The 12,500-nt window shown below is 34.8% G+C and overlaps 1 protein-coding gene across 1 annotated transcript in view; it reads right to left on the bottom strand.

Annotated features, from left to right (window-relative positions):
• LOC137616142 (prolyl 4-hydroxylase subunit alpha-2-like) overlaps window positions 1–12,103 on the bottom strand; it is a 12,610-nt gene extending 507 nt beyond the window's left edge. Inside the window, exons 1-10 of the mRNA XM_068345816.1 lie at window positions 11,946–12,103; window positions 10,938–11,114; window positions 10,339–10,508; window positions 9,210–9,374; window positions 4,511–4,684; window positions 3,981–4,049; window positions 1,844–2,032; window positions 1,153–1,218; window positions 629–794; window positions 1–112 (exon numbers count right to left, since the gene is read on the bottom strand). The exon at window positions 1–112 is cut by the window's left edge and continues 507 nt beyond it. Of these exons, the coding sequence (XP_068201917.1) occupies window positions 42–112; window positions 629–794; window positions 1,153–1,218; window positions 1,844–2,032; window positions 3,981–4,049; window positions 4,511–4,684; window positions 9,210–9,374; window positions 10,339–10,508; window positions 10,938–11,114; window positions 11,946–12,051 (1,353 nt within the window). The 5' untranslated portion in view covers window positions 12,052–12,103 and the 3' untranslated portion in view covers window positions 1–41. The remainder of the gene's footprint in view (window positions 113–628; window positions 795–1,152; window positions 1,219–1,843; window positions 2,033–3,980; window positions 4,050–4,510; window positions 4,685–9,209; window positions 9,375–10,338; window positions 10,509–10,937; window positions 11,115–11,945) is intronic.
• Between the last annotated feature and the right edge of the window lie 397 nt (window positions 12,104–12,500).

Genomic DNA, 12,500 nt, shown 5'->3' with positions numbered 1-12,500 from the left:
GAAAGCTGGTCCTTCTGATCATTCTGGTCACTCTTATCTTTCTACTCATCCGGATGGAGCCCACATCCACGTCTCAGGAACTGGCCTCGTTCCCTGATCCATTTGTTGCTAACTGCAAGTGGAGAATATAATATTATTATGAGTATCATTGTTATTACTATCATTTATTACTGTAGTTGTTTGTTTAGTTGTTCAAAAGCCCTGTAGAGTATTGGTATGTAAATAAGCTTTCGTAAAACACAATCCAAATATAAAAATGTATTAGTGTGCGTGCGTGCCCGCGCGTGTTTCCATATGCAAGAATAATTTATTGTCTGTCTATAGGAGTTTGGTGTGGGTATGGATAAGGGCCATGGACTCTTGAGTTTTTTTTTTTTTTTTTTTTTTCTTAATGAGAAATGGCTGTATACCATTAACTAGCAAAGCAAGATTTCACAAAATCCAACTCGCATACGCAAAAGAGAGAGAGAGAGAGAGAGAGAGAGAGAGAGAGAGAGAGAGAGAGAGAGAGAGAGAGAGAGAGAGAGAGAGAGAGTTATATCTCTATGGAAATCCAATATTCAAACTGCTCTCACAGATATAAATACCAATTTTGTTCAGAAAAGGGAGGTCACAGTGAAATGCTCACCCCATTTCGACCCGTGGACCACAGGACAGGCTCCGTGAAGCGTCGAGGTATCCCCTGCTCCTGATTTTTTAAGATTATACCAAAATGCTGCAGATCCTTTTGAAGGCCACACGGCAGTGCCTAGGCGTGGGAAGGCTGTAGCTCCGCCTCTCGTGACGTCACTCAGCTGTGTAGAAAATAAAAGTAGTGATGTGGTATTAGATTAGGGGAAGGGAAGCAAAGTTTTTTTTTTTCTTTTGGCATATAGGCTAAGAAAAAGGGGAATATAAAAGCAAAGAGGATATTCCAAAATAATAGTACATTACAAAAAACGAGAGAGAGAGAGAGAGAGAGAGAGAGAGAGAGAGAGAGAGAGAGAGAGAGAGAGAGAGAGAGAGAGAGAGAGAGAGAGAGAGAGAGAGTTTCCTGTTGGCTGGTCAAACTAAATTAAGAAAATACGTCTTATAAAAGAAGCATATTATATACTTATCGACTCATTATTTATGACTTGTCAATGCTTTGGCTGTGATGGAAATGATACTCACGTAAAACATGAATGTGGCGATGCGATCTCCCATTACTAGTTCCCTGGGATGGATGTTGAATCGTAGCTGAATGTAAAAAAGAAATATTCATAAATTTTATATATATATATATATATATATATATATATATATATATATATATATATATATATATATATATATATATATATATATGTTTGTGTGTGCACGCGTTTTATTTCCTCACACATAAGTGAAATTATTAAACTTGGACTTCTCACTTGAGTTACATTATGTAATTCTGCCAACCCTAAAACTGTACATATCTATATCTCCCATCCGAAAGTCAGCATCTCTTATATGCTAACTTACAGTCTATATGTTAGTATAGATAACATTGTAAAGTAGAATTTCAAATGATGTATGTGAATGTTAATCCACTGAGTAAATTAATATTTCAAATGATGCATATGAATGTTAATCCAGCTGTGATAAATATAAGATAATTAAACTTCAGTTGTGAAGATATACTTATGTCTTGTATTAAAACAAAAAAAAATCTATGTTAAATTGATAGTTTGTACTATAATAAATCAGTGTTCTGTTTACAAAATAAAAGCTGATATTCTATTTCCTGTAAAACCGAGTCCTATCTCAAACACAGACATTAATGTTCAACCCCCTTTCCTAAAAACCAAAATATTTCTAAAAAGAAATCTCAGGGCCCCTTTACCTCGTCTTCCGTCTTGTCTACAAGTAGGTAATCGTGATGTGGATTGTAGTGGCCACCAATACCGTAGTTGGACACTTGCATTAACTCTGCGTCGTCGGCTCCTACGTTGGTAGAGAGTCCTGTGATCATTTCCACTCTCCTGTTCACTTTATGGATAATGAAATCCATTGTATCGTCTAACCATCCAACCTGTGAAAGCAAAATTATTTTGGATTATTTTATTAATGAAAATAATCGTATAAAATTCACTAAGTCGAGGAATACTGTAGAGTATATTTCATGAACGTGTTTAGAAGTCATGTTTCATTCACTTGAAGAGATTATTTCTCTGATGTGTTGGTGAATGTTTATGTTTTGTTTATTTATATTCATAACAATTCATAATTGAACTTCCGACAAAATAGTCTTATCAACAGGTTCCTCAGTGTTTATTTAGTGGTAGCCTATTGCAACATCCCTGTCTCGCGTTCTGCTGGATTGGGATTCGAGGAACACTCAATCTCGATAGTTTCTTGTAGTGTATGCAACCCCACCATCTTTGTGAGCTATGGTTTGGGGGGAGTCTATAGGTCTACCTGCCGAGTCATCAGTAACCATTGCCTGGCCCTTCCTGGTCCTAGCTTGCGGGGAGAGTGGACTGGGGCACTGATGATATGTATATATGTTCAGTCTCTAGGGCCTTATTCTGCCAGTACATTGTCACTGCCATTCATGTGCGACCTTTAAGCTTTAATACATTGATGCATAACAAGATAAATTCTATTTCTGATGATTCCCCAAGTATTTTAATGGGTCGTAAATTGTATAAACTCCACTAATGTTCTAGAAATTTTCATTTGAATTGCTATTTTTCACCCTTGGAATGTTCATGACAATAAGATATATATATATATATATATATATATATATATATATATATATATATATATATATATATATATATATATATATATATATATATATATATATATATATATATATTTGATTCCCGACTAATGGGAAGCAGAACTCAACCTTGGGTATTGTGACAGGTGTTTTTAAACTTCTTTTTTTGCATCATGATCGTTCTGAGTTGTCAGTTACGAATGCATTGGTTATATTCTTTTAAATGTGTGTTTCTATAGGCCGTTTCTCCTCAATTTGATCTTAAATAGTTCAGCAATTTAGAATATAACTTATCGTTTCTAAATTGACAACTCGGTTTATATTCATTCAAAAAATATAGCCTGATTAAAACGTCAGTGTCACTCATACATATACTGGTATGTTAAATTAATAATTACATTTAGTACACACCAGGAGACATGAAAATAAAAAAAAAAAAATCCATTACTGTACCTCCATAGATGATGCAGTGCTTCAAAGGGTAGACAATGTGTTTGGTATGGATGCTAGTTGCTGTAGATGAATGTACTACTTAACCAGCACATAGATTTGATTTTCATCTAAACATTATAGTAAAATACATTACTGAATAAACTGGGGGAAATTCTCACTGAATTAAATGTACCATATACAAAATTAGCAAGATCTACAGTAACAATTTCTAAATTATTGAAGATAAAGAATGGGAAAATTTCATAATTTTTACCAACAATACCCGTTACCACATAAATCAGGAATTAAATCTATGTCACTTGCATATTTTCGTAATCATTTCAAGTACAGTATTCGTACCGATGCTAGGGGTTATATTCAAAATTACCGAAATTTTAGTAATAAAATTCAAGAGAGAGAGAGAGAGGTGTTTTTCCCATGAATATTTAAGTGAAAATAGAACGACCAACCGTAGCTTAGTCGAATAACGATTTTCTTTTTCACATAAGGTGTTTGAACCAACTGGTAAGCACAAATATCGCGTTTTGAGGTCTTATAAAGATAAATTTTTATTTGGTATTTTAATGTATCAATAAATTCTAATCTTAAACTCATAGATTTATAATTTTTCATTGTAATACTCGACGTCAGTAAGACGATAACAAGTGAAAGAAATCGGCAATAGATTATGTCAAGTCAGTTGAGTTTAGGTTAAAAGTATATGGTTTTAAGTACAATGCTTTATAGCGTGTTTTCTGAAGTAAAGAAAATGAAAATATTGTTTTTATAGGGTAGACTAGATTATTATAGTTTCCCCTACCTTTGAAGTACGAGTGTTGCTTATTGTATTTCCTTTGCCTTGCTGTCCCTGAACCATAGCTCGTGCAAGCTGAAATTAACAGATGAAGGGTAGATGATATAGAATATTTAATTTTATACCATGCTAATGTAATTTTAATTGCATAATATAAGTATATTCAGGTTATACTCATCAACAAATAAACGTTTGAAAATACATTTAAGTTTACTTATAAGAAATTAGTTTCTCATGCTATTTGGACTCTCGAAAATTTATTAAAAGATTTTTAGCTCTGTACTTTTACATAATTGAGGTAAGTTTCTAAAATTCTTTGTTTCTCAGTGATAATTGAATTTACTACAGTATCACTACCATCCATTCTTATAAACTAGAAAAAAATACGTTTATTTTTCTTCCAAAATATCTTATGATAACAATGATTTAATAGTCATGGACGTATTTTCATTGTTATGTATGTAGCTATTACAATGATTCGACAAACAAGAATAACTCTGTGACAAACAGAAGTGATAATTCATTCCGTTTCTTACCATAGGTTTGGCAATGCTCTTAATATGGTTGATTTCAAATTCGCTTATGGCTTCGTGGAAGGTGAGCAGGTCAGGCTGCCTGTGGTGCATCTCCACTTTGACAGGCATTAGGAAGAAGTAGGGTTGGTTCCGGTGGTCGTAGAAGCAGGTTAGAGACGCCAGGTAACTGTCGTTCTGAGGATGAGGAAATGAATTGTTGAAATCAAGCTGACGCCGAATATTTATCGTTCTGGGGATTAAGAATTGAAACATTTTGATAAATCTGACACCGAATATTTATCTTCTGGAGATTAAGAATTGAAACATTGGGATAAATCTGACACCGAATATTTATCGTTCTGGGGATTAAGAATTGAAACATTGAGATAAATCTGACACCGAATATTTATCGTTCTGGGGATTAAGAATTGAAACATTGAGATAAATCTGACACCGAATATTTATCGTTCTGGGGATTAAGAATTGAAACATTGAGATAAATCTGACACCGAATATTTATCGTTCTGGGGATTAAGAATTGAAACATTGAGATAAATCTGACACCGAATATTTATCTTTGTGGGGATAAGGAATTGAAACATTGGGATAAATCTGACACCGAATATTTATCTTTGTGGGGATAAGGAATTGAAACATTGAGATAAATCTAACGTAAAATATTTATCTTTGTGAGATAAGGAATTGAATTGTTGGGATGAATCTAACACTGAATATTTACTTTTGTGGGGATAAAGAATTGAAACATTAGGATAAGTCTGACACCGAATATCTATCTTTGCGGGGATAAGGAATTGAAACATTGGGATAAATCCAACACCGAATATTTATCTTCGTGGGGATAAGGAATTGAAACATTGGGATAAATCTAACACCGAATATCTATCTTTGCGGGGATAAGGAATTGAAACATTGGGATAAATCTAACACCGAATATTAATCTTTGTGGGGATAAGGAATTGAAACATTGGGATAAATCTAACACCGAATATTTATCTTTGTGGGGATAAGGAATTGCAACATTGGGATAAATCTAACACCGAATATTTATCTTTGTGGGGATAAGGAATTGAAACATTGGGATAAATCTAACACCGAATATTTATCTTTGTGGGGATAAGGAATTGAAACATTGGGATAAATCTAACACCGAATATTTATCTTTGTGGGGATAAGGAATTGCAACATTGGGATAAATCTAACACCGAATATTTATCTTTGTGGGGATAAGGAATTGAAACATTGGGATAAATCTAACACCGAATATCTATCTTTGCGGGGATAAGGAATTGAAACATTGGGATAAATCTAACACCGAATATCTATCTTTGCGGGGATAAGGAATTGAAACATTGGGATAAATCCAACACCGAATATTTATCTTCGTGGGGATAAGGAATTGAAACATTGGGATAAATCTAACACCGAATATCTATCTTTGCGGGGATAAGGAATTGAAACATTGGGATAAATCTAACACCGAATATCTATCTTTGCGGGGATAAGGAATTGAAACATTGGGATAAATCTAACACCGAATATCTATCTTTGCGGGGATAAGGAATTGAAACATTGGGATAAATCTAACACCGAATATCTATCTTTGCGGGGATAAGGAATTGAAACATTGGGATAAATCCAACACCGAATATTTATCTTTGCGGGGATAAGGAATTGAAACATTGGGATAAATCTAACACCGAATATCTATCTTTGCGGGGATAAGGAATTGAAACATTGGGATAAATCCAACACCGAATATTTATCTTCGTGGGGATAAGGAATTAAAACATTGGGATAAATCTAACACCGAATATCTATCTTTGCGGGGATAAGGAATTAAAACATTGGGATAAATCTGACACCGAATATCTATCTTTGCGGGGATAAGGAATTGAAACATTGGGATAAATCCAACACCGAATATTTATCTTCGTGGGGATAAGGAATTAAAACATTGGGATAAATCTGATACCGAATATCTATCTTTGCGGGGATAAGGAATTGAAACATTGGGATAAATCCAACACCGAATATTTATCTTTGCGGGGATAAGGAATTGAAACATTGGGATAAATCTAACACCGAATATCTATCTTTGCGGGGATAAGGAATTGAAACATTGGGATAAATCCAACACCGAATATTTATCTTCGTGGGGATAAGGAATTAAAACATTGGGATAAATCTAACACCGAATATCTATCTTTGCGGGGATAAGGAATTAAAACATTGGGATAAATCTGACACCGAATATCTATCTTTGCGGGGATAAGGAATTGAAACATTGGGATAAATCCAACACCGAATATTTATCTTCGTGGGGATAAGGAATTAAAACATTGGGATAAATCTAACACCGAATATCTATCTTTGCGGGGATAAGGAATTAAAACATTGGGATAAATCTGACACCGAATATCTATCTTTGCGGGGATAAGGAATTGAAACATTGGGATAAATCCAACACCGAATATTTATCTTTGTGGGGATAAGGAATTGAAACATTGGGATAAATCTAACACCGAATATCTATCTTTGCGGGGATAAGGAATTGAAACATTGGGATAAATCTAACACCGAATATCTATCTTTGCGGGGATAAGGAATTGAAACATTGGGATAAATCCAACACCGAATATTTATCTTCGTGGGGATAAGGAATTGAAACATTGGGATAAATCTAACACCGAATATCTATCTTTGCGGGGATAAGGAATTGAAACATTGGGATAAATCTAACACCGAATATCTATCTTTGCGGGGATAAGGAATTGAAACATTGGGATAAATCTAACACCGAATATCTATCTTTGCGGGGATAAGGAATTGAAACATTGGGATAAATCCAACACCGAATATTTATCTTTGCGGGGATAAGGAATTGAAACATTGGGATAAATCTAACACCGAATATCTATCTTTGCGGGGATAAGGAATTGAAACATTGGGATAAATCCAACACCGAATATTTATCTTCGTGGGGATAAGGAATTAAAACATTGGGATAAATCTGACACCGAATATCTATCTTTGCGGGGATAAGGAATTGAAACATTGGGATAAATCCAACACCGAATATTTATCTTCGTGGGGATAAGGAATTAAAACATTGGGATAAATCTGACACCGAATATCTATCTTTGCGGGGATAAGGAATTGAAACATTGGGATAAATCCAACACCGAATATTTATCTTCGTGGGATAAGGAATTAAAACATTGGGATAAATCTGACACCGAATATCTATCTTTGCGGGGATAAGGAATTGAAACATTGGGATAAATCCAACACCGAATATTTATCTTTGTGGGGATAAGGAATTGCAACATTGGGATAAATCCAACACCGAATATTTATCTTTGCGGGGATAAGGAATTAAAACATTGGGATAAATCTGACACCGAATATCTATCTTTGCGGGGATAAGGAATTGAAACATTGGGATAAATCCAACACCGAATATTTATCTTCGTGGGGATAAGGAATTAAAACATTGGGATAAATCTGATACCGAATATTTATCTTTGTGGGGATAAAGAATTCCAACATTGGGATAAATCTAACACCGAATGTTTATCTTTGTGGGGATAAGGAACTGAAACATTGGGATAAATCTAACACCGAATATTTATCTTTGTGGGGATAAGGAATTGCAACATTGGGATAAATCTAACACCGAATATTTATCTTTGTGGGGATAAGGAATTGCAACATTGGGATAAATCTAACACCGAATATTCATCTTCGTGGGGATAAGGAATTAAAACATTGGGATAAATCTGACACCGAATATTTATCTTTGTGGAGATAAAGAATTGCAACATTAGGATATATCTAACACAAAATATTTATCTTTATGGGGATAAGGAATTGAATCATTAGGATCAACCGGACACAAAATATTCATCTTTTTGAGGACAAGGAATTGGACTATTAGGATCAAACTGACACAATATTTATCTTTCTGGGGATAAGGAATTTAATCATTGGAGTAAAGATGACACTGAATATATATCTGTATGAGGATAAGGAATTAATATTTGTCATCAAGCTGACACCGAATATTTAACTGTCAGTTGATAAGAAATTTCATCTCTAGGGATAAGAAATTGAATCATTGGAATCAAACTGACGCAAAATACATATGTTTCTGGGGATAAAGAATTAATTTATTTGGATCAATCTGATTCCAGACATCTCACAGTCATGGATTACGGAATTGAATTATGAGAATAAAACTGATAACAAATATTTTTCTTGCTAGGAATAATGAATTAAAATATTGGTATCAATCTGATACTAGAGTAAGGAAATGAATTATTTGAATAAACCGATGTCAGTTTAGGAGAGTAAAGATCTGAGCTGTGTAATCAAACGTTAATGCCATTAAGAATTTTATTTTGTTCTTGCGAGGGTTCTAGTCCCGGATGAAAATGAAGGGAATAATATAGGTTAAGGGTCTTGTCATATTAAAAATAAAAAATGTTGAAACCAAATTAAAGCAAGTGGAATCAAACTTTAATTTCATTAGGAAATTTGTCGTTTATGCATGGGTTCCAGTCCAAGATAAAAGTGAATGGTTTAACAGGTTAACGTCCTTGCCATATTAAAAAAAAAAAAAAAAAATAAAAAAATAAAGTGTTGCTGAAACGAAAAATAAACAAAAAAACCAAAAATCTGAAAGCATGAGTCAACTCACAAGCAACTTTTCACCACGACAGAGAGCTTGGAAATTATGAGCGTCCTCCTGCGGGGTCAAGTCGTTGCCCAAGCGGTACTGTGTGACTTGGGTCTCGCTCTTCTTCTCTAAGGGCATCGTAACAGAATGACCCAGCTCAGGTCGAGTAAGGGTGCTTTCGTCATACTGAAACAAATGTGGTAGAAATCATGATGATTTGACAGTAGATAGATTGACCTCATTCCAGTCTATTTAGATTTCTTCAAATATCTGAGATTAACGGTAGTGATTTTTTTTCCTTTTTGATATTTAGGACGGTGGCAGTTATCAAAATTATCAATATTTAAGCAAAGTATTTTATCCAAATATCTGTGTTTAAATATACATTGAGTTTTTAGATTTCTTTCATTCAACGCAAAATTAATCGTTTAACTATTTTTTTTTTAATTTAAGACGTAGGATTTCTGTAAATTCCTAACATTTACGTAGGGATTTTTTAAAACGTTCATTTCCGTTCAGAACGAATTCTTCAGGTTTTTGCCATTCAATGTGGAGAGATTTCTCCAAAGGCCAAAATTCAGAGTAAATTCTTGATCATTCTTAGCCTATGTGAGAATAATTTCATCAAAATTCAATATTTTTAGCAGACATATATTTGAACCCAAACTCCAGTCATTCAAAATGTCGTATTCAAATTCTTTCATAATGGGCATGGGAAATTCTTCATAGCTGAGGCATACGATGTCGTAAGAGAAAGTCTCCTTATTGATGACATTTAAGGTAAAGAAAATTCTGTGATGTTTAAATCGAAGTGTTTTTCCTTACTGAAAACCCGGTCTTAAAAAATTTAAATTTTTTTTAGACAAAACTGACACCTTTATTTACTAAGTTATAGTAGATCTTGACTTTCGTGATACACAAACATGATTAGAAAATTATCAAACACGAAATCTTTGAAATGAAAAGTTTTATCCACGTTACTGTCATTAGTTTAAATAAAGATATCATTGTTATAGACCCTATACTGTAGTTTCTCTCTCTCTCTGTATGTGTTTTAAAAGCTTTGCAGACATCCTTATCACTTTCTTTTCCTGCCTTACTTCACGTTTGGGCTGAATACGGACATCGAAAAAAAAGTCTCTCTACTTACCGCCTTTATGGCCGTGTTCAGGAACATATTGACCTGGTCTTGGGTCACGGTGACGTTTCCCTCATGCCCTGCCAAGGTGTAGGCCTCCTCGAACCACTGGATGGCACGTGGGTACATACCCATATTGAAGGAGTGTTTGCCCATGTAGAGGCAGTCTTGGGCAGTCAGCTCTGAATTTTGAGTAATGGTTAGGATCAATTTTGTTCTTTTGTGGGTTTTTTAAAATTAAAAACGGTACTATAATAGCATATTAACCTAAATCTATATTTTTATTAAGTTAGATAAAACAATGGGGATTCCATTATTTCGATCTCTCTCTCTCTCTCTCTCTCTCTCTCTCTCTCTCTCTCTCTCTCTCTCTCTCGTACGTTTCTTAAGTAATCTTTTGCTTTTTAGGGAATATTCTAATTTGTTTTTCTTAGTCTTTGTGTATTTATTATTATTATTATTATTATTGTTGTTATTATTATTATTATTATTATTATTATTATTATTATTATTATTATTATACACTCAAGTTTATAATGACTATTGTCATTACCAATAATGTTACTATAACTACTCGTATGATAATCGTTATAAAAACGAAATATCCTTACCGGCAAAACTCTGCACACCCCAAACGTTTCCCCTCACGAGTTGGGTCATGTTAAGGTTATAAACATCGTGGAGCCTTACAAGGGCCTGAGCGGCTCCATGGAGGTCTTCTTCCGCAGGGAGCCTCACACTCAAACCACCACGTCCCCCGACTCCACCACCCATGGCTTCTACAACATCTGCCGAGGAAGTTTAGGTTAGGAATACGAATGTTGTCATTAGGATACATCTCTGCTTTGATTTCGTCATCTAAAAATAACTGACTGACTTATTGACATACTAGCTAGTTAACTGATTGATTGATTTACATACTAACTGGATGATTGATTTATTTATATGCTAACTAACTGACTGAATGACTGATCCTTTGTCAACTGACTTACTGATTGATTAGTTTTTATATTAACTGGCTGATTGATTCCTTAATTTGCTAACTGAATGGTTGACTGACTGGCTGAATGATTGACTTATATGCTAACTGCTTGACTCACTGACTGATTGGCTTGCATACTAACTGGCTGATTGGTTGATTTATTTGCTAACTGAATGATTGACTGACTGACTTATATACAAACTGCTTGAATGACTGTCTTATTGGCTTATATACTAACTGACTGATGGATTAATTCGTTAATTGAATGGTGGACTGATTGACTGACTGATTGATTCATTTGGTGATTGATTGACTAACTGACTTATTCATTCGGTAACTGATTGACTGGCTTACTGATTCATCTGGTAAATGAGTAGTGGACTGAATGTCTGACTGATTGATTGACTTACTTATTGGTTGAGTCATACACAAACTTCTAGAATGACTGACTGACTGAGTGGCTAATAACTTATTGATTCATTTGATAACTAAATGATTGATTGAATGTCTGATTGACTCGTATACTAACTGCTTGAGTGAGCTTAATTATCTAAAAGTCAATCCATGATTTTGTTTTCAGTCCAACAAAGAAAAACAGCAAACTGAGATAAAACATATACCCTTCTGGGTAACTAACTTATCCAATAATCCTTCTTGGCCTGATCTTCAATGTGACGCCAGTCAACCGTCAGTCTCTTCATGAGATGGAAAGCGTGGACCGGGTTCCCGGCGAGTCTTTCCATGATACCTTCGTCAGTAGCGACGCCCTCGGCCGACACTTGCTCGTATTCCTGGAGATACCTGTAGAAGGAAGGGAATGTTTCTTTAAGTGTTGGGGTTTGAAGGTTTCTCATGAATGGCAGAGACAAGGGACATTGATAGTGCCCTAGAGACTGACCATATATACATATGATCAATTTAAGATATCCCTCTCCACACAAGTTAGGAGCAGGGAGGGCTAGGCAATGGCTGCTGATGACTCCGCAGGTACACCTATAGGCTCCCCCAAACACCCTACCATTAGCTCACAAGGATGATGAGGTTGCAGACACGACAAAAAATTATCAAGCTTAATCACAATCGAATCCCAGCCCAGCAGAACGCCAGGCAAGGATGTTTCCTGTTATATGGTTCCAAGGATTGGGTCTGCACCTGTATTTCATGTCAAATTTGTAAGGTGCATCTACACAGT

The sequence above is a fragment of the Palaemon carinicauda genome, chromosome 22 (genome assembly GCF_036898095.1).
Source record: "Palaemon carinicauda isolate YSFRI2023 chromosome 22, ASM3689809v2, whole genome shotgun sequence".
In the NCBI taxonomy this organism is placed as follows: Eukaryota; Metazoa; Arthropoda; class Malacostraca; order Decapoda; family Palaemonidae; genus Palaemon; species Palaemon carinicauda.
This window is presented reverse-complemented; position numbering and strand designations above follow the sequence as displayed.